Source organism: Pseudonaja textilis, chromosome 6 (assembly GCF_049901715.1).
Source record: "Pseudonaja textilis isolate UNSWEBS1 chromosome 6, rPseTex1.2, whole genome shotgun sequence".
In the NCBI taxonomy this organism is placed as follows: Eukaryota; Metazoa; Chordata; class Lepidosauria; order Squamata; family Elapidae; genus Pseudonaja; species Pseudonaja textilis.
Window position 1 is genome coordinate 55628093 of NC_141995.1, and position 22735 is coordinate 55650827.

General features: G+C 42.0%; 1 protein-coding gene across 1 annotated transcript; it reads right to left on the reverse strand.

Moving 5' to 3' along the window:
- Positions 1 to 1840: 1840 nt before the first annotated feature.
- On the reverse strand, positions 1841 to 8061 carry RASL11B (RAS like family 11 member B). The gene is made up of 4 exons (XM_026699895.2): positions 7754 to 8061; positions 6274 to 6330; positions 4276 to 4352; positions 1841 to 3349 (listed from the first exon to the last, which is right to left on the reverse strand). The coding sequence occupies exons 1-4, from the start codon at positions 7884 to 7886 to the stop codon at positions 2882 to 2884; spliced, it is 735 nt and encodes a 244-aa protein (XP_026555680.1). The 5' UTR covers positions 7887 to 8061; the 3' UTR covers positions 1841 to 2881.
- Positions 8062 to 22735: the final 14674 nt, after the last annotated feature.

Below are 22735 nucleotides of genomic sequence, written 5' to 3' on the forward strand. Positions count from 1 at the left end.
AGAATGTAATGTGCGCCTCTCCTTCCCCTGCACATATGTGCACAATCCCCCCTGCCATCCCATTACCTGGCACTGCACCTCACAGCTGATTTTTCGGCTGGTTTGAGGCCTTTTTAGGCCTCCCAGAGGCTTGGAAAAAAAACTCCGCAAGGCTTTTCAAGCTGAATTATAAGCCCGTTTCGTCACTTCCAGTGTTACAGGAAGTGAGGAAACAGACCGATTTGTCCTGAAAAGCCTTGCAGAGGCTTTTTCCTAGCCCCTGGGAGGCCAAAAAAGGCCTGAAACCAGCAGAAAAATCAAGCTTTGAGGCGCATGCATATGCAGTGAGGTAAGTTTGCCTGCGGTTCGCGTGCCAGTACAAATAGCTCTGAGTGCCACTTGTGGCATGGTGGCATAGATTCGCCATCACGGTATAGTGTGTATGTTTGTGTGTGTGTTTACAAGTTCAAAGCAGAGTCTGGCTAGTGTTTTTTCTTTGCAGTTTATTTTCTCAATAATAAAAGGTAGCATGATTTAAGATAAGGAATCAACGCCTAATTATTGCCAACCCGATTTGTGACATGGTTTTCTTTTCATATTGCTATCGCTCAGTTGACTTGGCTTCTGATTATATTTTGTAGCAGTAGAATATAGCCAGATGCTGCCTTCTTCAATGGAACCAAATCCAGCAGTTTGGTCCGACCCCGTGTTTCAAGGGAACGGATGCTGCAGTCAAGCCGGTGCAAAAACAGCCCCCTTTTAAAAAGACTTTTCACAGCCCCCATTGAAGACGATTGAAATTGGGCTGCAGCCTGACGGTTCAGCAAACAGAAGACGACTACTTTGTGAATCACTCCTCACAGGGAAAAGGGCAAACTTCTGAGCATTTACTTATGCTTATAATCTGTGGATGAGCTGGCAAGCCAGCATGAGCGATAAAACTACTTAATGGAAGTGCTTAGAGAGAAAAGGGTAAACACAGTCCCCATGGTTACCAGGCCAGATCTGTCATATTGAACTAATAGGCTAAATTCTCTATTAAATGGAAGGATTCCGGTATGGGCCGGCTCTCGTCTTATACACAACTTCATTGGAACACGGGCTGAAAATGGGGACTACGGGAGAGCTGAATTATATAGGACTTTGTGTAGGGTTACCTTGCACTCTGTTCATGCAAAATTCCAGAGTGTTGCTTTTTACAATCTTTTAATTGCCTTTCCTTATCAGTAGAGAATAGATTTAACCTCCAGATCAGAACTGTCTATAGTAGAAGGTGCCAGAAAAACCAAAATGGACACCTTATTCCATCAGACATGCAAGGAATGCTTAAAAATGAGACTTTGCCCAGGTAGTCATGCCTGCTAATCTTGCCTTATTTCTTACACACACACGCACACATGCTTCTGAGTCGAGTTATAACTCTTGTGGCACAATGGAAACAGTACCACAACACAGTACCTTAGTACCACAACTGCTGAAGATGCTTTGGTGTTTTTGATATGTTGTGCCAGGTAAGACTTTTTGGGGAGTTGTGGCCAAGTGGTAATGCCCACAGGGTTTTTAGTAGAAGCTCTTAAGCAATGGGAGTGGCCACCATGTAGTTAGAAAAGCATTTGAGAAGCAGGTAGCTTTGTACAACAGCTACACAACTGTTGTGGTAGAGAACTCTTATATTTGCAAGAGAGTTGCTGATGGGTGTGTAGCATTCTCAAAAATCAGTGGACCTGTGCCACTGTATGATTTGTTTCACACCTTCACATTTTTTTCCCCTTGCTTCACAGGCAATAGAAATCTTACTAACACAAACTGATTTTTTTTCCCTATGTACTTTGCCTAGCAACTGGTTAGAAAAATACAACAATTCTTGAGAAAACATTGTTTAATTTAATGATGACACAAAAGAAAGAAATTGTAGCCTGGTAATGTTTCTGAAACATGAAATAAATAAATTACCGTGTAAGGGGAACGCACGGTATTGCTTTTTTGTTAAACTGCATCAATGTTATACTTATGCATGTCTTATTTTAAACTTGTTCTGCTTTATGGGACAAGCCTCGTGGTCCAGCACGAGGCTTGTCCCGTTTGTAATTGTTAAATTACAAAAAGCAGGCTGATATAACAGTGGAATGTCCCTTCTGCCTCTAACTAACTGCTTAGCTATGAAGGACTTGCTCCCACACCTAGAAGTGACATGAACTGAAATAGTATGACTTTCAATCCATATTTAGATCAGTTAATTTGGATTTATCTGGAAAGAAATTCAACACGGCATCAGAAGACCAACAGTCTTCAGAATATCTTAAAATCTTGAGATTATGTAGTTGTAAAAAATTACACTGAGTATTTGCAACACAGCTTATGTCTCATCACAATCAAATCTAATCCCTTAATAATGCCCAAAAATTTTACACCAAAGACTGTTCCTGCTCTGTTGGACCTCATGAACTGGAGTTAAAAAATAATAATCAAAAGTCTGTAGGGAGATTTATGAAAGAAACCAGCCCTAATTCATAGCATAAGGATATCTGTTTCCAATGAAAGAAGATGGCATTCTGAGTATTTCACCTCATCTTCTACAATTAACGTAACCAGGATAGCAAATACTAAGCTATCCTAACCTCCATCACAAAATATGGCAATGTTTTGAATGCATTAAAATGTCCTGCTTTCAGCATGAAAATATGCGATGTGTCCCTTCTTTATTCAAGTTTTGGCGGAGTTTCTCCTTTGCATAATGCTCTATACTCCCAAGTCCAGTATCACCTGAACACATATACTTTCTCTCTCTCTCTTCTCTTTGATCTTGCTTGGTTGCCTTGGGGCCAGCAAAACGTTCCCAAATTGGAACCAATGGACTCTTCGCCGAGAATGGACCCTTTTCCCATCCAGGTCAACCAACTTTTCAGACAGAGGTAACGGTTCTCACTTTGGCCGACAAAGCTTGCTTAAACCTTCTCTTCAGGTCTTGCATGTTGGGCGACTTGGGCCTTGAGATGAGAGAACTTCTCCGCTTCTCTGTGGTGCCGGTGGGTTGTTGCTTACTGACTTCTTTGCATAAGCTCTGGAAGGCACAGAAGACCTCTTTGTAGTTCTCACTGACGGAGACTTCGTAGAAATTGCAGCCCAGCATGCTGGCCAGCTGAAGTCCATGCTGAGGTTCCACCTCTTTAATATGGAGCAAGTCTGCTTTGTTGGCCACAATCACTACAGGCACTCTATTTCCGGGATGCACCTGCCGTATATGCTGGTGGAAATGGCCAAGGAGTTCGTAACTTTTATGGTCGGTGATCGAAAAGACGATTACGACTGCATCCGCCCAACGAAGACACTTGCTCAGCTGTTCGTTACAATCCAGGCTGGGCCTGTGCATCTGTAGTTTTTTTGTTTTTTTGATTTAAAAAAGGGGGGGAGGGATAGAAGATTATTTGGATGCAAAGGTTGAAATGAAAATTACAGATCTTTCCGATGCAGCTTCTATTCCATTTTACATATACGAGTTAACGCTGTTCTGGTTCATTATTCTCCCCAAAGTTTAATCTCCTTTCCTGTTACTTAAGCAAAAACAAAAACTCAGGCTAAACTGGGTTATTCTGAAGCTTGCTATACATTCAAGTGGAAAACCGACCCGCGTCACTTTCTGTAAAGTAAAATAATTTGTGGTGCCAAAGAATGGGAAATTAACTGGCTAGACAGTCAGCAGGGAATGGAGGCGGGACGGGAACAAGAGGTATGAGCTGGAAACATTTAGAGTTGGAGGCTTGCCCAGTTCAAAAAGGCAAATTTTGACCTTACGCATGTCTATCCATTTAAACTTTCCACCATACAAAATCCACTCCAAAGTTGTTTTAATGAGTACAGCTGCTGGTACTGCTGAGTTGTTTCAATTATGTGTTTCTTAAATGACACTTGATTGGGCTGCTGCAGTAAAATTTGAAAATATTTCTGGTACATTTTGCCAGGAAACAAAAACAAAAATGTTTTAGTTTTCCAAGAAACAGCTTTTTACCCATTAGCAACATTTCTGGTTTTATTTAGAGAGGTTGCCTCCTTAAATTAAAATAAGGGCTGTGTTTTCAAGTGGGCAAAAGTTGAATTGAAATAGTGGGTTGCTTTCTTTTATACACAGATCATTTACTTGACTGTTTACAGTCATTCCTAGCACAAAAAGAATTTGCAGTGATTCCGCTGCCTAAAGCCAGCCCGCTTCTCAGCAAACATCTACGACAACTCTAGTCTTGAAGCTGAGCAACACTGAGTCTCCCTTTTAACTTATGGAACGCAAAGGAAACAACTTACCTGTACACCAGGTGTATCTTGAACCTGAATTGCAAACATCTCTCCATCAATTTCAATCTGTCTGCTGTACAGATTACCTGGCAATAGAAATAAAGGCCGAATTTTAACACAGGATTGCCAAAACTGAAAATACTTCTTTAAAAAAAAATTGGCAGCGAATAGAATGGCCATGTTCTACTTTGAAATGGGGTGGGGAAAAACATTCTAACTTTATTAGATGCATGCTTCCATCACAGAAAATAATTAGCACAATCCTAGGCATCTTACTTAGCCATTCAATGGGACTAAATTGCAGATGAGTTTGCATAAGACTGCAGCCTAAATGAATAGCTACAGAGAGGTAAACAAACAGCAGAAGCAGTTGTAAAATTAGTTGACATTGTCAGATGACTTTACACATGCTTTCTTATAAAAGTAACTTGAGGCATAAAGTTACTGCTAGAGACAGGTGCAAAAGAATTTATTAGCTGTCTGGGCCTTTTGTACAGGGCAGTGTTTCTCCATCTTGACAACTTTAAGACATGCAGACTTCAACTCCGAGAATTCACCAATTTCTGGGTTGCCAAGGTTGAAAAACATTGGTATAAGGGAATAACACACCTTGTAGTTAACAGGAAATTTATGGGACAATTATGCTGTATCAGGATAATTAAATGTGTTTACATTTTCTGCCACAAGAATAAATTAATAGTGATGTGCTGCATTTTGATTGCCATGTTTTTACTTTGATGATGACAGTTTCTACCTGCCAGGTAAGTCTCCTTCATCCCATTAGCCTTCTATTAAAAATAAACCCTTTGGTTTCATTGATTTATCATCTGTATCAACTATTCTTCTTCTTTTGGCTGGGCAGACAGGAAGTTTATTTAGTTATGGTCAGGACAAGGTTGCCATGGCACCCTACATGTGGACAGGTCTCAGTGTTGTTGTTTTTTGCAGTATTTTGGCAAAACTTTGGACTGGGTCAGTTACTTTGGATTATTAGATGTTTCAATTAAGTTTACATTGTTGTGTTATTTTCCAGGAAGGGTGGGGAATCACACCTCTGCTTTTTTAGCACTCTGCAGTAGAAATCCAGTCATGAGATTTGCTCTAACACAAACACATTTTGCTGCAAGTTGATCTGTTTTTTTTAGAATGTTTAGCCTGTTGGCACCATTAGAGCAAATTATTTATGGGATAAGCCAAGGTGCCTCCTTCGTGAATGTAAACTACCAGTAGCATCCACAGGGCATGATCAAAAGTCAAGGCGGATACCACAAGAGTATAATTGAAGCTCCACCTGTTTTGCCAGCAGAGTTTCAATCATACAATTGAGGCAGATACCTTGACAAACCTTATCTTCTTTACCTTCACATCCCTGACCTTATCTTCTGGATACCCATCTGCATTTCCAAGGATGAAGCTAGCTAGGCATTCATGGTAGCAAATGCTGAATTTGATTGTTCCCGCCTCAGCCATCTCTGGAAAAAGCTGCTCTTATTTTTTATTTTATTTTATTTTTTTCAATTTGGTTTCATCTGCTTTAGAGGGGCTTCCATCATTTAATTCCCCGCAGTTCCTCAGAACAGCTGCCCTTGCTTTCTTTTCTTGCCTTTTCAGAATAACAAAAGCACTTTAAAGTTCAGTCCAAAACCTATTTGCATAAATACCTTGATTACAGATAAAGATAGGAGCTGAACTAAGCGAGGGGAGCTTAAAGCCACATCTTTTAACTTGGAATGCTTTTCATTACTGCTGATGTACGTGGGTGGCAGAATCCATGAAAAAGATGTCAGAAGTCAGGCATTCCAGCTTGAGTGAAGTAACCCTCGGGATGCCTTTTTTTTTTCCCCCTTCCGAAAACAGACAAAGTAAGACTGCATACAAAAAACTTTGTCCTCTTGCTATACCGATGAATGCACCCCCCCTTCACCCCTTTTTTCTCCCAAGGGTGAAAATACATGGGAATGCACTGCCTAAAGAAGGCGACGCTGATATCGCAGAATCCTTTCTTACCTGCGTTACGTTCATAGTCTCCAATGAATCGCTTTGTGAGAAATCTCACTACCAGGGCTGCAATTAACAAAAAAAAAGGATGTCATTTATCAAGAGGAGAGGAAAAAGTCATCAATCACTATTTCAGGCTTCTTAAAAACTCACTCCCTGTCTTGCTGCCCCCATCTCCACCCCAATGCACACAGATCAGCTGTGGATAGAGCAACCCAAAGGAATATGGTCCTTCAAAGAAAAACTCGAGGAAGCCAAGGCAACTGGCTATAGGATAATGAGAGAGGTGTGAAGGTTCAGGTAATCTAAATTCCTAGTTTTTTTCTACTCCTGGCTTTCTGTCTCCTTAAACTTGTAGGATTAGAAGACTGGGGTGCCCACTGTTAAAAATCCCGTGGGAATCACCCTAACAACTCTTAATAGATACGAACCTATTATTCTTTTATGCTGGGGGGAGGAGGTCTTAATATCATGCCAAGGTGGGGGGGGGGAAACATCAATTTTTTTTCCACTTGACTATGTCCACCCCAAATCCAGCAGCAGGTGCATGGGGAACATGGGTAGGACGCAAGATCTGCCTAGTTCTGTTTAATATGAATTCAAATGACTACATTCTAGGGGCCCATTTTTTGGGGGGGGGGGGGGGGGGGGGAGAAATCAAATACAAAGCAGGGGCGTCTGTCGGTTCCCTCTGAAGTTTGAAAGGCATTTTCTGCAGCAGGAGAAATTTCCTTTGGGTAAAACGGGCGGATGGAGCAAAATGAGCGGTGGTGATGGAAGAGGGGGAAAAAGGATGAAGAAGAGGAAGAAGGAAAGAAAGAAGGAAAGAAAGGAGGAAAGAGGAAGAAGGAAAGAAAGGAGGAAAGAAAGAAAATGGAAGGAAGGAAAGAAAAGGAAGGGAAGAAAGGAAAGAAGGAAAGAAAAAGGAAAGAGGAAGAAGGAAGAAGGAAAGAAAAAGGAAAGAGGAAGAAGGAAAAAGGAAAGAAAGAAGGAAAGAAAAAGGAAGAGGAAGAAGGAAAAAAGGAAAGAAAGAAGGAAAGAAAAAGGAAAGAAGAAGGAAAAAGGAAAGAAAGGAAGGAAAGAAAAAGAAAAGGAAAGAGGAAGAAGGAAAAAGGAAAGAAAGGAAAAGAAGGAAAGAAAAAAGGAAAGAGGAAGAAGGAAAAAGGAAGAGGAAAGAAAGAAGGAAAGAAAAAGGAAAGAAGAAGGAAAAAGGAAAGGAAGGAAGGAAAGAAAAAGAAAAGGAAAGGAAGAAGGAAAAAGGAAAGAAAGGAAAGAAAGAAGGAAAAAAAAGGAAAGAGGAAGAAGGAAAAAGGAAAGAAAGGAAAGAAAGAAGGAAAGAAAAAAAGGAAAGGAAGGAAGGAAAGAAAAAGAAAGAAGGAAAGAGGAAGAAGGAAAAAGGGAAAGAAAGAAGGAAAGACAGAAGGAAAGGCTCTCTCCTCCAGCCTTCCTCTCCCCTTCCCCCGCCCCACCGGCCGCCCACAACACTCACCGGTCTTGCCCACCCCGCTGGCTCCCACCACGGCGATCTTGATGAGCCGAGGGCGCCCACAGGCGTCTCCGCTGCCGGCGTGCTCTGCCTGGGGATACTCGGCGATGGTCCCCATGTTCTGGATCAGGCGCATCGCAGCAGCCGCGGGGGCGGGGGTTGGCTGATAAAAGCCCAGGCGAGCCTGCAGGGACGCCGAACGAAGCCCGAAGGGAAGCCGGAGCAGCGGCGCGACTCTCCCGCCCAGCGAGCTCCTGTGCGCGGCTCCCTCGCCTCTGCCCGCACCTTTTTCTCCTCTTGGCCTTGGCTCCGCCCCCGCTCCTCCCACCCCTCCACCCCAAGTTTCCCGGGAAAAGGTCCGCCCCGCCTCTTTCCTCCTCCCTCCAACCAATAGGGCCTTAAGCCGCCCCTCCCCGCCCGCCCCCACCCACTCTTGGCCCCGCCTCCCAGCATCTCCCGAGCTCACGTTCCTGAGCAGGTTTTGCTGCAAGTGTGTGGATCCCCCCCCCCCGTTCAATGGGGGGGGTGTGTGCGGGTGCAAAGCGTGGCTCCCCACGCGCGACGGCTTTCCTTTATTTTATTTATTTTTATTTTATTTTTTTTATTTTATTATTTTCTCTTCCCGCGCTGCCCCTCTTAGGCCCTCCCCACCTCTGCGCCTTTAAGCCCCCCTCACCTCCGACAGGTGGTTGGCCAGAGGCAAAGCACGCCCCCCCCCCGTCCCAAGCGCGGGATGGAGTCAATCGGTCAGTCAGAAAGAACACCGCGGCCTCTTTTCTGCCGTGGGCAGCGTGAATCAGCCGTTCCCACGCGTGGGGCAGGAAAGTTTGACCCAGGCTTGGCTCTGTGTGTGTGTGTGTGTGTGTGTGTGTGTGTGAAGGGGGGCGCGTGTTCAACCGCGTGCCCTTCCCGCCTTTTCATTCAAGTCGCCCCTTCTCCGTCCCCCCCCCTCCCCAAATCCTGCTGGGGGTGGGTGGGTGGGTGAAGGTTTTATTTACAACGCAGCTTTAAAAGGCGACCCGCTTCTCAAAATTCTGTCCTTGGGACGTTAAAAGCCGGGGAGAGAAAAAAACAGACAAACACCCGATTCAAAAGAAAGTTCCTGCCTTCCCAGAAAGGGTTGACATCTCCTCCACGCCTTGAGTAGAAATTTAGCACGTTTTATATCAACCCTCGAGAGATAAGTGACCTCTTCCTCGTCATTTTCTTTAAGGCACACCTTAAAAAATGAAAAAGGAAAAAGTTTTTGAGGAGAGGAAGCTGGCAAGAAGATGACTGCAACAGTTGTCAATAGTGCTTTTAAAAATGAAATGGGAGAAGGATGTGTAGGAATAAAAAAAATATGAAAGAAGAAGACTGAAGAATCTGTAGGACTGTTAGCAAAAGTATACATATACACATGCTATATACATATACATATAAATATATGTGTGTATGTATGTGTATAGACTATGTATAAATGTATATATGTACCTTCATATACATACCTACACCCATATATATACATACATCATATACATACGTGTGCGTGTGTATATACAAATTCCTTGTGTGTCCAATCACACTTAGCCAATAAAGAATTCTTTTCTATTATCTATCGATCAATCTCCATTGATCTTCATCTATATATTTATATATATAGAGAGAGATCAATATCTCTATATATGTATATATCTCTATACTGTATATCTCTATCTCTCTATATATATCATCTATCTATATGTATAAAATTGTCCATCTTAAATACATATCGGAAAGCGGACGCTTCTATGTCCACAAGGTTGATGCTATATGGAACAAAACACTGACTGAATCTGGATGTTTTGCTTCGGATACTACGAAACCTCCTCCTCCCTGAAGGTAACAAGGAAAACAGGTTGTAGAGAGGATATGTAGCATCCCAGACAATCCTGAGCCCCCCGGTCAAGCATCACTTATGTGCCATGTCCCGGATAGACGGAAGTGAACTGCCAATAAATGAGCCAATTGACTGTGTCCTGTGCATTTTGCACGCTAGAAAAGTAGCTACATTCAGTCAATATGCTCATAACATAATCGGTGGCTTTTCTGCACCGGCTCCAATGACTATGAATTGGGAGCTAGAGGCATAGACACATTCACCTCCTGCTTTCTGAATTGTCAGTGTGTGTTTAGATTGCTTTCACAGTTTATCTGAGTTGGGTTGGCTGCTGGATCGTGAAACCTGAATCCTTTGTTCGACAGCCTAAATGTCTACGGTGGATGCTGTTTGTATCGTTGGGGCATGAAGCACACTGCCCTGAAAGCAGGAGCTGTGGTGTATATGCCCAGCTGTGTTGGCAGCTGCTCACCTGGTGAACTCTGTACACTTTTAATGAGGAACAACAGAGAACTCCTTTTTTTGATTGTAAAGTCTCCTCTTTAAATATGCCCTAGCCTAGTTCACACTTAGTCATAAAGTTATTCTAATACTCACCTCTAAAGATTTGGTCCTAAGCTGAAGTATTTCATAAGCGTTCTGTATTTATCTGACAAGGATTTCTATGTGGAGCCTTACCTTCTGAAAGATAAGCAAAAGTTAAAAGTGACTGTGTTGTTCTTCAAAGTCTCTTGCAAGCACTTTGTTGTTGAACACTGAACCTCTGTTTTAATGGAGAAGCCATACGAACCCACCACTCGTGGGTTAACTCCTCCTGTGTCATTGCTGGAGGAGGTATGGGGAAAGGCTCCTTCACAACCTGTAAATTCTTTGCAAAAAAAAGTCCACAGTTATACCATGTTTTTCCTGAACCAAAAAAGGCACCAGGTCCTATTTTCAGGGGATGTCATCCACTGACTAACCTCACTTGCGCAGATCACCCTTGGCCTCCTTTTCACTGTCAGAGGCCTTCGGGAACTTCTTCTACGGCCAGCAAGGCTTTCCTGAAGGCCTCTGCAGCCAATAACCAAGCTCTGGGTCTATCCAGAGCTTTGTAATCAGCTACAGAGGCCTTCAGGAAAGCTTTGCCAGCCTTACCGGCTGCAGAAGAAATGGGCCGGTGAGGCAGGTGTCGGGGTATGTGAGGCCTGGCTGCAACTGTCCAAAGGTAAGTAATAGGGTAGTTCCACCACCCCTACCCTAGCTTAATTTTTTACCTATCCACTCTGGAGTGGGCAGGATCTTAATTAGGGCTTATTTTGGGGGTAGGACTTATATTGGGCACACCGGTAAAAATCAAGCTAGGACTTACTTTCAGGGTAGGTCATATTTTTCAGGAGTGCAAGGCCTGGCTGCAACTGTCCAAAGGGTAAGTAAAAGGGCAGCTCCATCAATCCCACCCTAGCTTAATTTTTACCATGCACTCTGGGTGGGATCTTAATTAGGGCTTATTTTGGGGGGTAGGGCTTATATTGGGTGCACATGTAAAAATCAAGCTAGGAGTTACTTTCAGGGTAAGTGGTATTTTTAGGGAAATGGTAGCAGCATGGAGATTTTCTGGCATCTGTCTCCAAGCTGAGCCAGATCAGAAACCACAGGGAAAATCCACTCCATAGTTGCTGTTGTTAGCAGAAAGCTGCTTCATTCAAACCACTGTAGGACAAAGAAGGATGAGAGCCAGAACTGAAAGGAAATTAAATACAAAGGCAGTCAACTTTGCTTTGTACTAGGGTAGGTTGGCAGGGCTGAAGCTTATTGTGTGAGATAGGATCTCTTTTTTTTGCTGAGAGAACTCAGCAAAACAGGCACACACATAAAAGCCGCTTGGCTTTTAAGGCAGTCTGAAAGCGGCCTTATTTTCTTCTCCTTTCCACAGAAAAGGCTGACTAATGCTCTGCAGCTACATTAAGATTTTTATCACTTTCGACAGCTTTTGTGGCGTGCTTGCTTTCCCTGTTCCAATTTTCTTCTTTATGTCTGTTGGGCCAGAGAAGGGGTGAAAGTGCACTCCATCCAGACACCCTTCTCAGTCACAGAAACACAGAATGGGATACAGGGTGTAGTTTACTATGGCTTTTGGAGGCAGAGCAACAAGTGGATCGGTGGTGGTATTCAATTTTTTTTATTACCGGTTCTGTGGGCGTGGCTTGGTGGGCGTGGTGTGGCTTGGTGGGCGTGACAGGGGAAGGTTACTGAAAAATCCCATTCCCCCCCCACCCCACTTAACCTGCTTTCCAGCTCCATTCTCTTGTGCAGGGCAACCAAAGGAGGCTCAGCCAATTAGCCAATCAGCTGGGACTTGGGAGGCAGAGAATAGATGGGGTTGGCGGGGCCAGTCAGAGGTGGTATTTGCCGGTTCTCCGAACTACTCAAAGTTTCCACTACCGGTTCTCCAGAACCAGTCAGAACTGGCTGAATACCCACCTCTGAAGCAGATATGAAAAGCAAGTGTGATTTTAGAAAGAAGGGGAGGAGGGAAGGGGAGGGGAAGAGGAGAGAAGGATGGAGAAGGGGAGGGAGGAAGGAAGGAGAAAGGAAAGGATTTTAAGATGGATCGATTTGCTATAAAATTACTATTGCTATTTTCACGGACTCATTTCATGTAACCTCCAATATGTACACACAAATCTTTTTTTTTAAATTGTTCCGAGTACCAGGTTCAATTGCTGCTGGAAATCAGCATGCAATGTGGCAAGGTATACCCTTTAAAAAGAGCAAGTTTCTGCTTGTTGGTTGCTGTTGTTTTTATTTAACCCAGTTTTGTTTTTGATCAACCTCAAGGCACTGTACATTCTTAGTGCTTCCATCTCCTATTTTCTCTACAACAACAATCCTGTGAGGTGGATCGGCCTAAGAGAAAATGATTGGCGCAAAGTCAACCAGCCAGCTATCATATCTGAAGGAAACCTAGAACTCACAGTCTCCTAGTTTATTACTTAACCATTCCTCCGAATTGGCTCGATGTATGTCTTATGTTTTTATTTCAGTTGATTTTCATTCATCCACCGGATCTCAAATGCATACATTTAGTTTCACCACGTGTAAAATTGCCTTTGTAGTGTTGATTGTTTCTGACAGATATCCAATTTTATTCTGGTTTTGTGGTTCCCCTACCTAAAGCCTTCGTCTCCCTGACAAATTGCAACTATCCATAAGGACTAATTTTAGATTTACATTTTTTTTAATCCCACCTTTTAATATTTTTCTAAATAATTCAAGGAAGCGAGCATAGTTCATACTCCTTCCTCTTTTCATTTTCTCCAAAACAATCCTGTGAGATGAATTTCCTGATATATATGTGTGTTATTCCTGTGCTTATTTTACCAGCAGGATTGCATCGTTTTCTATATAAGAATGTAAGAAATTTGAGGAAAGGAATCCAAGGCAACGATTAAAAAAATTGCTTTAAAATGCCAGGAATTGAATCGTTGGAATTCCGTCACAATCTTGGAAACTGAATGGATATGGAGAAACCAGAGCGATTCAAGATCAATAAAGCCACCAATGCCGTCATGCTTTCTTACATTTTTTCGTTTGCTTAAACTCCGAGGTTAGTTCAAAGTTTCTCAACGTCGACTACTTTAACCCCCATGGACTTCATCTTCAAGAATTCTGGGACTTGGAGTCTACATGTCTTAAAGTTGCCAAGGTTGGGAAACCCTGGTTTATATCAAAGATATCTACAAAGATTTTCATCAAAAATAATGAAAGCATATGTGGGCTTCCGTGACACAAATTCAGCTCTTTGTATCTGTAGGAATGCAGCTTACAGATTAATGCTGCTTTCATCATTTGTGCCCTTTATCCCGCCTACTTCCCACCCTCTGACTCCCTCTGTCAAGGTGTGTCCACAGAGGTTAAAAAATAATCAAATGGTGGTCAAAACCCAGGGGTGGGATTCTACCAGTTCACACCTATTCGCTAGAATCAGTTATTAACATTCTAAGCAGTTCTGAGAACCGGTTGTTAGAAGAAATTACTGGCCTAATCCTGTAAGGAAGGAAGGAAGGAAACATTCTGGTGTTGCTTACAGAAACTCCTCCTCTGTTAACCCTTATTACATTCTTGGCAGGACTAGACTTCCTGTCCCAGGAACTTCTCTGGAGTTATTTTTCCATCCTTTGCTGGTACTTTGCTTGTGTGGAGTGACCATTCAAAGTTACAATGGCACTGAAAAAAGTGACTTATGAGCATTTTTCACACTTACGACTGTTGCAGCATCCCCACAGTCATGAGAGGCCAGGTGAGGAGATGCGTGCTTTGATGTGAGTGATATTGAGTTGGCCACACCCAGCCAATGACCACCAAGCCATGTCCACCCAGTCACATGACCACCAAGCCATGCCCACCACCTAAGCCATCACGATAGAACCGGTTGTTAAAAATTTGAATCCCACCCCTGTCAAAACCCATGTGAAAAGGGACAGGGATTCAATTGTGGACTTTTTTGACATACACATGCACACTCCATAAACGCCTCTGGTTCAAGAAGACCAGGAGATAGAAAGTTGAAAAGCATATGAGAATTTATACTGAGTTTCACCAAATTTACTCTGGAGAGCAGGATAGAGAGAGAGAATGGAATAGAGTAGAGTAGAGTAGAGTAGAGTAGAGTAGAGTAGAGTAGAGTAGAATAGAATAGAATAGAATAGAATAGAATAGAATAGAATAGAATAGAATAGAATAGAATAGAATAGAATAGAATTCTTTATTGGCCAAGTGTGGCTGGACACACAAGGAATTTGTCTTGGTGCAAATGCTCTCAATGTACATAAAAGAAAAGATGCTTTCATCAAGAGTCGAGAGTCATCAGATACAACACTTAATAATAGTCATAGGGTACAATAAGCAATCAAATCATACTAGGAAACAGTCAATAAAAATAGTTAGGATACAAGCGACAAAGTTACAGTCATACAGTCACAAGTGGGAGGGGATGGGTGATCAGGAGTGATGAGAAGATTAATAGTAATAATAGTGCAAACTTTGTAAATAGTTGAACAATGTTGAGGGAATTATTTGTTTAGCAGAGTGATGGCTTTCGGGGGGAAACTGTCCTTGTGTCTAGTTGTTCTGGTGTGCAGTGCTCTGTCTATAGCATCGTTTTGAGGGAAGGAGTTGAAGCAGAGAGAGAGAGAGAGAGAGAGAGAGAGAGAGAGAGAGACTAAACAATCATATCTTAGTTGAGAGGCTTTGGGGCTGGACAGGTATAATGTCAGTTGCCCTACTATTTTGCTCTATGAATATATGCAGAAGCCATCTGTTGCTGTGTTCTTCAAAACACACTGTTTACAAGAGAAGGATTGGCGCATATTCAGTATTTGCACTTGTGCATCTTTCCAGATAATCTATGCTCTTGTGACTGGAAAGCTCCAGGCTATCTGATTATTGAAAAGGAGTTGGCTCCAGACCAAGAGATTTTTTTTCTTTGTTCTAATGGGCAAAGGAAGGGATACAGATCATAACAAAATGGCGTCAAAATGCCATTCTCCAGCTCCTGCCCCCTTTCTTTCTGAACATGCCTCCCATACTTTCTCTCCAGCATTGCTCTTCTCTGGTTCCTACAGCCCACCACTCAGATCCAAGACCCGAAGACATTATTCTGGGCAATTTTATTGTAAACTGTCCAGACACACTCAGGTGAGATGGGCACTAAGTGGTAGATACCTACCACTAAGAGGACCCTCAGTAATTTACATTACATCCAAATGTAATGACCTGCTTTGTTTTTGCTTCTGTGTTTTCATCGCAGAAAACAATTAGCATAATCCTATAGGCATCTTATTTCATATTATATTCAATGGAATATTACATCCAAATGTAATGCTCTGTTTTGATTTTGATTTTTTTCAACTTGTTTACTTAACACAGTTACACATTCATTGCTGCAGTTTCTTATGTTTATGTCTGGTAATGATAAATCTAGCAAAAGCTGTAATGCCATAAAATGTGTTTGCAGTTGCTTATATTTACAATCAGGTGTATCCTTGGATTTAAAAACAAAAAACCTCAAGATCATATTGCCCATAAAAAATAGAGGTTCAGTCCCATCAGGATGACTGCCATCTTACTTCTTTTGTTGTTATTTTTACTATACCTTGTAGACATCCTTAGCACTATATGTTACTAGGTCGAAGAATGTAAGGTTGTGATAGAATACGTGGTTCTGGGAGTTGTTGATTCATTCCTCATGTGAAATTTAAGGTGACCAGTCTATAGGTTTGTATATCTGTCAGAGTTGGGTGTTGCCCACATAATGGAGGAGTTGTGTTCTCATTAATGATAGGTTCAAATCTTGGAAATGCATTTAGATCCAATTGACTATTAGAGGCCCCAGTGTAGCCAGCAAATTTTTACCAAGTGAGGTTCTACTTTAGTATTGGCCCTACTATAACTTTTTGTTTAGATTACTACACTCTTTTATATGGGTTTATCCTTGAACATGGTACAATAGCTTCAGTTAGTGGCCAAATAAATGGGAAACCTCTTGATTTCTCAGTAGCACAGGAAAGAATGAAACTAATTAGATGCTTGTGAAAGCCAATGCGATATTTCTTTTTTCTGTATTTCCTTCTGCCTGAACTGTATTTGCAAGCTTGCTTAACCAGGAGTCACTGGCCATGTAAACCCAGCCAAGTGTTTTCTTTCTGTGCTTGACCAGACTCCACAACAAGGACATTGGAGACTTCATGAATTGTGTTCCCGTTGAATAGAGCAGTGGATCTAAACCTCATCACTTCAAACTGGGCAAGTTTAAGACTTGTGGACTTGTGGACTCCCAGAATTCCTCAGCTAACATGACTGGAGGAGGAATTCTGGGAGTTTGAAGTACACAAGTCTTAAAGCTGTCAAGTTGGAAGATCCCTGACTTAGAGAATGCTGAGGCAACTCAGCCATGTTAATCTAACAAATGCTGACCTGAAGAAACCCTTAAATTTCCCCCCATGTGAAAACTTTACAAGTGCAATTAGTGTATTTTTTTTAAGTGCTTTTCTGAATCTTGCTCATCCTCTCAAAATAGTTCACTTGGTGCCTACATAAGTGTGTCTTCAGTTTCAGACAAACTCATATTTACGTGGTCTTTTAATGTTGATTATTTATGCTTCTGTGGCACTAAATGCTTGATGTCTCAAGATCTGAACATTGAGATGTGAGCTGATTATTATTAAACGTCTTACACTATTTCATTTAAGTAAACTCCTACTGCAATTTAGCAGATCGAATCCCACCCGGTTGACTCAGCCTTCCATCCTTCCGAGGTGGGTAAAATGAGGACCCAAATTGTTGGGTGCAATAAGCTGACCCTGTAAACTGCTTTGAGAGGGCTGTAAAGCACTAGAAAGTGGTATATAAGTCTAAGTGCTAAGTGCTATTGCTATTCCAAAAGGATGCTTTGAGAAAATTGCCAAATATCGGAACATAAATGCGTAAATATAAACGCAGTGCATTCTATTCACGTTGACTTCCTGGCAATAAGAGCTGGAGTTCCTGAACTGATAAAACTCTAAAAGGAACCAAGCCTGTAGTGATTAAAAGAAGCCACCACCACCCAAAAAAACCAACAACAACCCATGACCTTTATTCTCACTGAATCTGTGCCCAGGTAACTATTGTTCAGACGGTTCCACACATATAATGCAAATCCATGGCCTCCTCTTTCATGGTCAAGTCTAAGAAACTGCAATCCACACCCCAATGGGAAGCAGGCATATTAGGCAACGTACTTAATGAGAAGGCATTACATCAAAATACTTCTGCCCTATATATTCTTTCTTAGCTTTATCTTGCCCTGATTACCTAGAGGGGAATATAATGGTTTTAGATAACAACGTGAGTCATATAGTCGCCTACAACTTGGGGAGGGGGAGAAAGCGCTCATTTTCTATATAAAGAACAGACCACATCCAAAAATAGAAGTAACACTTAAAAAAAAAATTCAACTCCTGAAGGACCTGCAAATTCCAAACAACAAAGATTGGAATGCAGGGTCATTTCTGCAGAGAGTATAGTGAACACGGCATCGCGTGTGGAATGTAAACTTAAGCAACGACATTTTAAGGCATTCCTAGGTTGTCTAGCTTCCTGGTCTACTCTCTTCTTCTTAGTAAGTTTGAGATTTTCTCGCTAAGGATCTGAGAATTTGTGCTGCCTTGACACAAACTCCATAAATGCCAGCAATGAATATGCAAGTGTGTTTAATTCAACATGTTAAGAAGAGTTGGGGATTTTTTTAAAAAAAACAAAACACCAAGCCTTGCATTTGAATGTAATTATAAATTAAATAGGTGAACAGGCACTTTCTGTCACGTGGTTTTGCGAGCCTGAATTGTTTACATGAACATAAAAGCACTGGAAGCTTTTGCAAGTATCAAGACGCTGCCGAAAGAAGAGCAACGTATAATTAACTAGAGGTGTTGTTTTGTGCACAGAAAAATCCAATTAGCGAAGAGATATCATAAACCATTGGTCTCTAAGGGGAAATCTGAATGCGTAACCCAAGTTTAGGCCTGCAGAGGTCATTTTGCAGAATAGAGGTCACTAATCTTTATTGGCTGGCCATTCCACCAAGCAGTGTTGAAAGTCTGTGTAGGTAATCCTCGAATTAAAAATGTAATGGAGCCTGCCAATTACATTCATAACCTGAGGATCTGTTGGAGTGAATCACATAAAGTAAACATGAAAACTCTCTGTTTTCGCCCACGCATTCACTAATCGAATGTGCGGCAGAGATCGTATTCAGCAGGTTCTGACCAGTTCCACCTCTGACTGGCCCCGCCCCCCATCTCTTCTCTGCCTCCTGAGTCCCAGCTGATTGGCTGGGTCTTCTTTTGTTGCCCTGCACAGGAGAACGGAGCTGGAAAGCAGGTTAGTGGGGTGGGGAGGGAATGGGGATTTTTCAGTATCCTTCCCCTGCCACACCTACCAAGCCACACCCAGAGAACTGGTAGTAAAAAAAAATACTGATGCATGGGTCTTTAAGTGCACGAGATATCTCAGGGTGGGGAACCCTCTTTTGCAAAGAATGGCAGCCTGAAGTTGCATGCGATCACAGCCCCCAGAACCTTTCATTGTTGGTGCACAAAAAGCATTTGCAAGCCGATCGGACCCTGGAAGCGAAATCTTCCCGTTCTCAAAGAAACCGTAGCAGAGAGGAGACAGATCTTCACAAGGTAAGTGAGTCTGGCACATCCAGGTGGGGGGCAGGGAAGCAATTGTGGGGAGCCTGGTGCGGGAGGGAATAGGCATTGTGAAACATTGCAGTGCTTCTGCGGTCATTCATAAGGGTGAACAACTGCTCTGGTGTTGCTACATTCGTAATTTCAAGACTATCGTAAATACTTGGGGAGGATTATACCATAACTTTGAATGGTCACTGCCCACTTACCTGCACTGCAAATGCGCATGCCTCCCAGCTGATTTTTGGCCCATTTGAGGCCGTTTTCCCCCTCCTGGAGACTCAAGGGAAGTCTCTGCAGCCTCAGGAAGCCGAAAAATGGGCCTTCCGGAAATACCAGAAGTGCTGAAAAGGGCCCATTTTTTGGCCTCCTAAGGTTGCAGAGGCTTCCCTCAAGCCTCTGAGAGGGTGAAAACTGCCTCAAATGGTCTGAAAATCAACTGGGAGGTGTGCACATGTGCAGTTTAGGTAAGTTTGGCTGGGGCTCGTGTGCCGGCACAAATGGCTCTGCATGCCACTTGTGGCACGTGTGCCATAGGTTCGCCATTAAGGTCCTAGAGGTATTTGCAAAGAACAGCAATAGAAAGGAAGATGGTAGAGACCTGCCCCTCATTGTATAACTTCATGGAAGTCATTTTGATTAAAGGTAGTTTTATGAACTCTGAATAAAATAACTTGGAAGGTTTAATAATTGCAAAGACACAAGAATTATTTAAAAATAAGCCAATGGGCTAGGACACGGGTCGGCAACTGTAAACACTCAAAGAGCCATTTGGACCCATTTCCCACAGAAAAGAAAACACCAGGATCCACAAAGATCCTAACCGGAAGCCCCCCATTCAATTCTGGAGCCTGCCAGAAGTCTGGTTCCCCTACCATACAGTCTCCTCCTAGTACAGTGTCCTTTTTCCTCTACCTGTCCTAACCAAATGCCGTATCAATTGTGGAGCCAATTGGAAAACCTTGCCATGGAGTCTCTTCCTGACATGCCGTGCTTTCCCCCCCTAACTGGAAGATCCTCCCAAAATTGTGGTGCTTACCGGCAACAGGGACCTGCAGCAGAGAGATGAAAGAGTCATATGCGGCTCTAGATCCACAGGTTGCCAACTCCTGGTCTAGGATCCTCCTCAATTCCTCTCTCGTCAGTGGATTTAATGCACTCTCTAATATTTGCCTGACTCTTTAAGAATCCCCAAGGAAGTTGTGGTTCATCCCCGGAGAACTTTTTAAAAAGAGACTGGACAGTGAATTGTCTGAGATTGTCTAGGTTCTCCTGGTTGAGCAGGGGGCTGGACTAGAAGACCCCCAAGGTCCCTTCCAGCTCTATTCTGATTCAGGGGTTGTGGGCACTTCATCACTGGAGGTTTTTAAGAAGTGGACAGCCACTTGTCTGAAATGGGATATAGGGACTCCTGCTTGAGCAGTGGGCTGGGAGGCCCGCTCCTGCCATTTTCTCTTCTTTCTCCTCTCAACTGATCATCGGAGCTTTTTATAACTACCAGTTCAGCCAAACCGGGCCAAACCGGTAGCATTTCACCACTGGCGCAGTGATTAGAATGCAGTATTGCAGGCTAACTCTGCTCACACAGCCTGGAGTTCAATTCCTTCAATCCTGACCGGCTCAAGGTTGACTCCTGAGCCTTCCATCCTTCCAAGGTGGGTAAAATGAGGACCTAGATTGTTGGGGTCAATATGCTGACTCTGTGTGCCACTTAGAAAAGGCTGTAAAGCAGCGGTATATAAGTCTAAGTGCTGTGCTAATTGTCTACCGAACCAGGTTCATTTTTTTTTACAAGCATATAGTCCTAAATAACTTAGGACCAGGATATTTGGTAGGGAACATCCTTCATTTTCAACTTGGACAATCCCTAGGACTATCTGAAGGAGTCTGGCATTTAACCTTCAAGCAGATACTTTTTGTGGTGAACCACTGAAATGTGAGAAGTACCTACAAAAGCCTCTTCTAAGAGCTTCTGGCAGACCTGTCTCTCCAGCCAGGCCTTCTCGGTGTGAAAGTTAAAAGTACATGATTTTGTTTTGCTTTGTTTTCGATTTCCTTCTTTCCACCCACATTTTAATTAGCGTCTTAATATTCTTTTAACTTACTATCAAGTACATGAAACCAAACTTGACAGATTTGCAAAAATAAAAATGGATACAAGCCAAAATCTTTGACAGAATCACCCATGGTTACTTCAAAATATATAGCATATTGGTCCTGGAATAATAGTCCTGGAGCTTTTTGAGATCCTAGTAAATCACTCGCCTCACTTTAGATTTGCAAAATGGCTTTTTTAATGAGAAATAATGCCTCCAGTACTGCTGCTAAAATTACTCAACACAGATTTTAAAACTAAAGTTAAAAATAAAATAAATTGGCTTGGTTCTAACCAATAGGAAGGCGACATCTAAGAATACAAGACCTGGATGGCATGTGATATTAATACGTTTTAAATGAATTAATATAAGCTTTCATTACTACAGGATATTTTAATCTGGGTTGACCTGAGATCTCTGTTAGAGGTCTGGTACAATTTCGGCTGAGATGCATTATTAAACTACTGAAAATCATGGAGATTAAATATTCAGCAAATTGAAGTATAAAGCTGGACTTTGTCTACTAAGAAAGTATTTCTAATTGGGTTGCTCACCAATGCACCAGAAAATATTTTCTCCTCTCTCCTAATAAGAACAAAAAAATAAATAAAACTCACACATTTAATCCCATGAAGTATTTCCTAAATGCTTCACCATTTAAAAAAAATGGCCTTAAAAATTAATTGATGCAAGACAGCCATGGGCTGCTTGGGGGAAGAGAACTATAGCTAGCTTTCTAAGCTTTTGTTTCCAAACTTCAATTGCAGCCAGTTCACCCACTGCTCCAATAAGCCAACGGGATTTCCTTTTCATGACCAAATGGAGCCAAACAAGGCATTTCATGAGTGATTTTAAACATTGCTGATTATTTAATGCTAACTCCCATTTTGGTTTTTCTATTGTTTTTCTCATGGCTAAAGCCTGGACCAGGTCTTTTAGGAATGGTACCATTTTAAATTACTAGTACTTATCTTTCAAACCCTGCACCTAGGAAACCTCAGTTTTTTGGAATTCTTGACATGCACTTAAGAAAACTCCGTATGTAACTCATTAGGTGATATATAAGCTACGGGGGTGGCACACTTTAATTGGTATTTGTAGGGGAATTTTTTTTGTTTTAAAGTGTTTGTATTCAGATGGAATTACTTGAAATGATGGAATGAGAATATGCGATGAAATTGTAATTATGACAGATAAAAGTATAAATATCATGAATATCATGATATGACAATTACTTAAAGCTAAAAGGAATAGATTAAGAAATGATTGGAATATTTATAAATAAGCTTGAGGAAAATATTTGTGAAAAATAATAGAAAATATGTAAAGTAGAGGTTGATATGAAGTAAATGTGAAAGATGAACATGTAAGCCAAATTATGTCTGTACGGAGATGTAAAAACCTGGACTCAGGCTGTTCACTAAAAAGAGATGTTTCTTTTAAAAATGTGGAAAATTGAAATAAAACTTTTACCCACACAAAAGAAAAATCCCTATGTATTCAGCCAGAGGTGGTATTCAGTACATTCTGACCAGTTCTGGAGAATCGGTAGTAGAAGTTTCGAGTAGTCTGGAGAACCAGCAAATCCCACCTCTGTCTGGCCCCACCCCCATATATTCTCCACCTCCCGAGTTACAGGTAGTCTTTGACTTGCAATAGTTCATTTAGTGACCGTTAAAAGTAACAGGGGCACTGATTAAAGTAATTTATAAGTGTTTTTTTCACACTTAAGATTGTTGCAACATCTCCATGGTGAACATGCGATCCAAATTCAAGCGCTTGGCAACTGGCATGTATTTATGACGATTGTATGTAA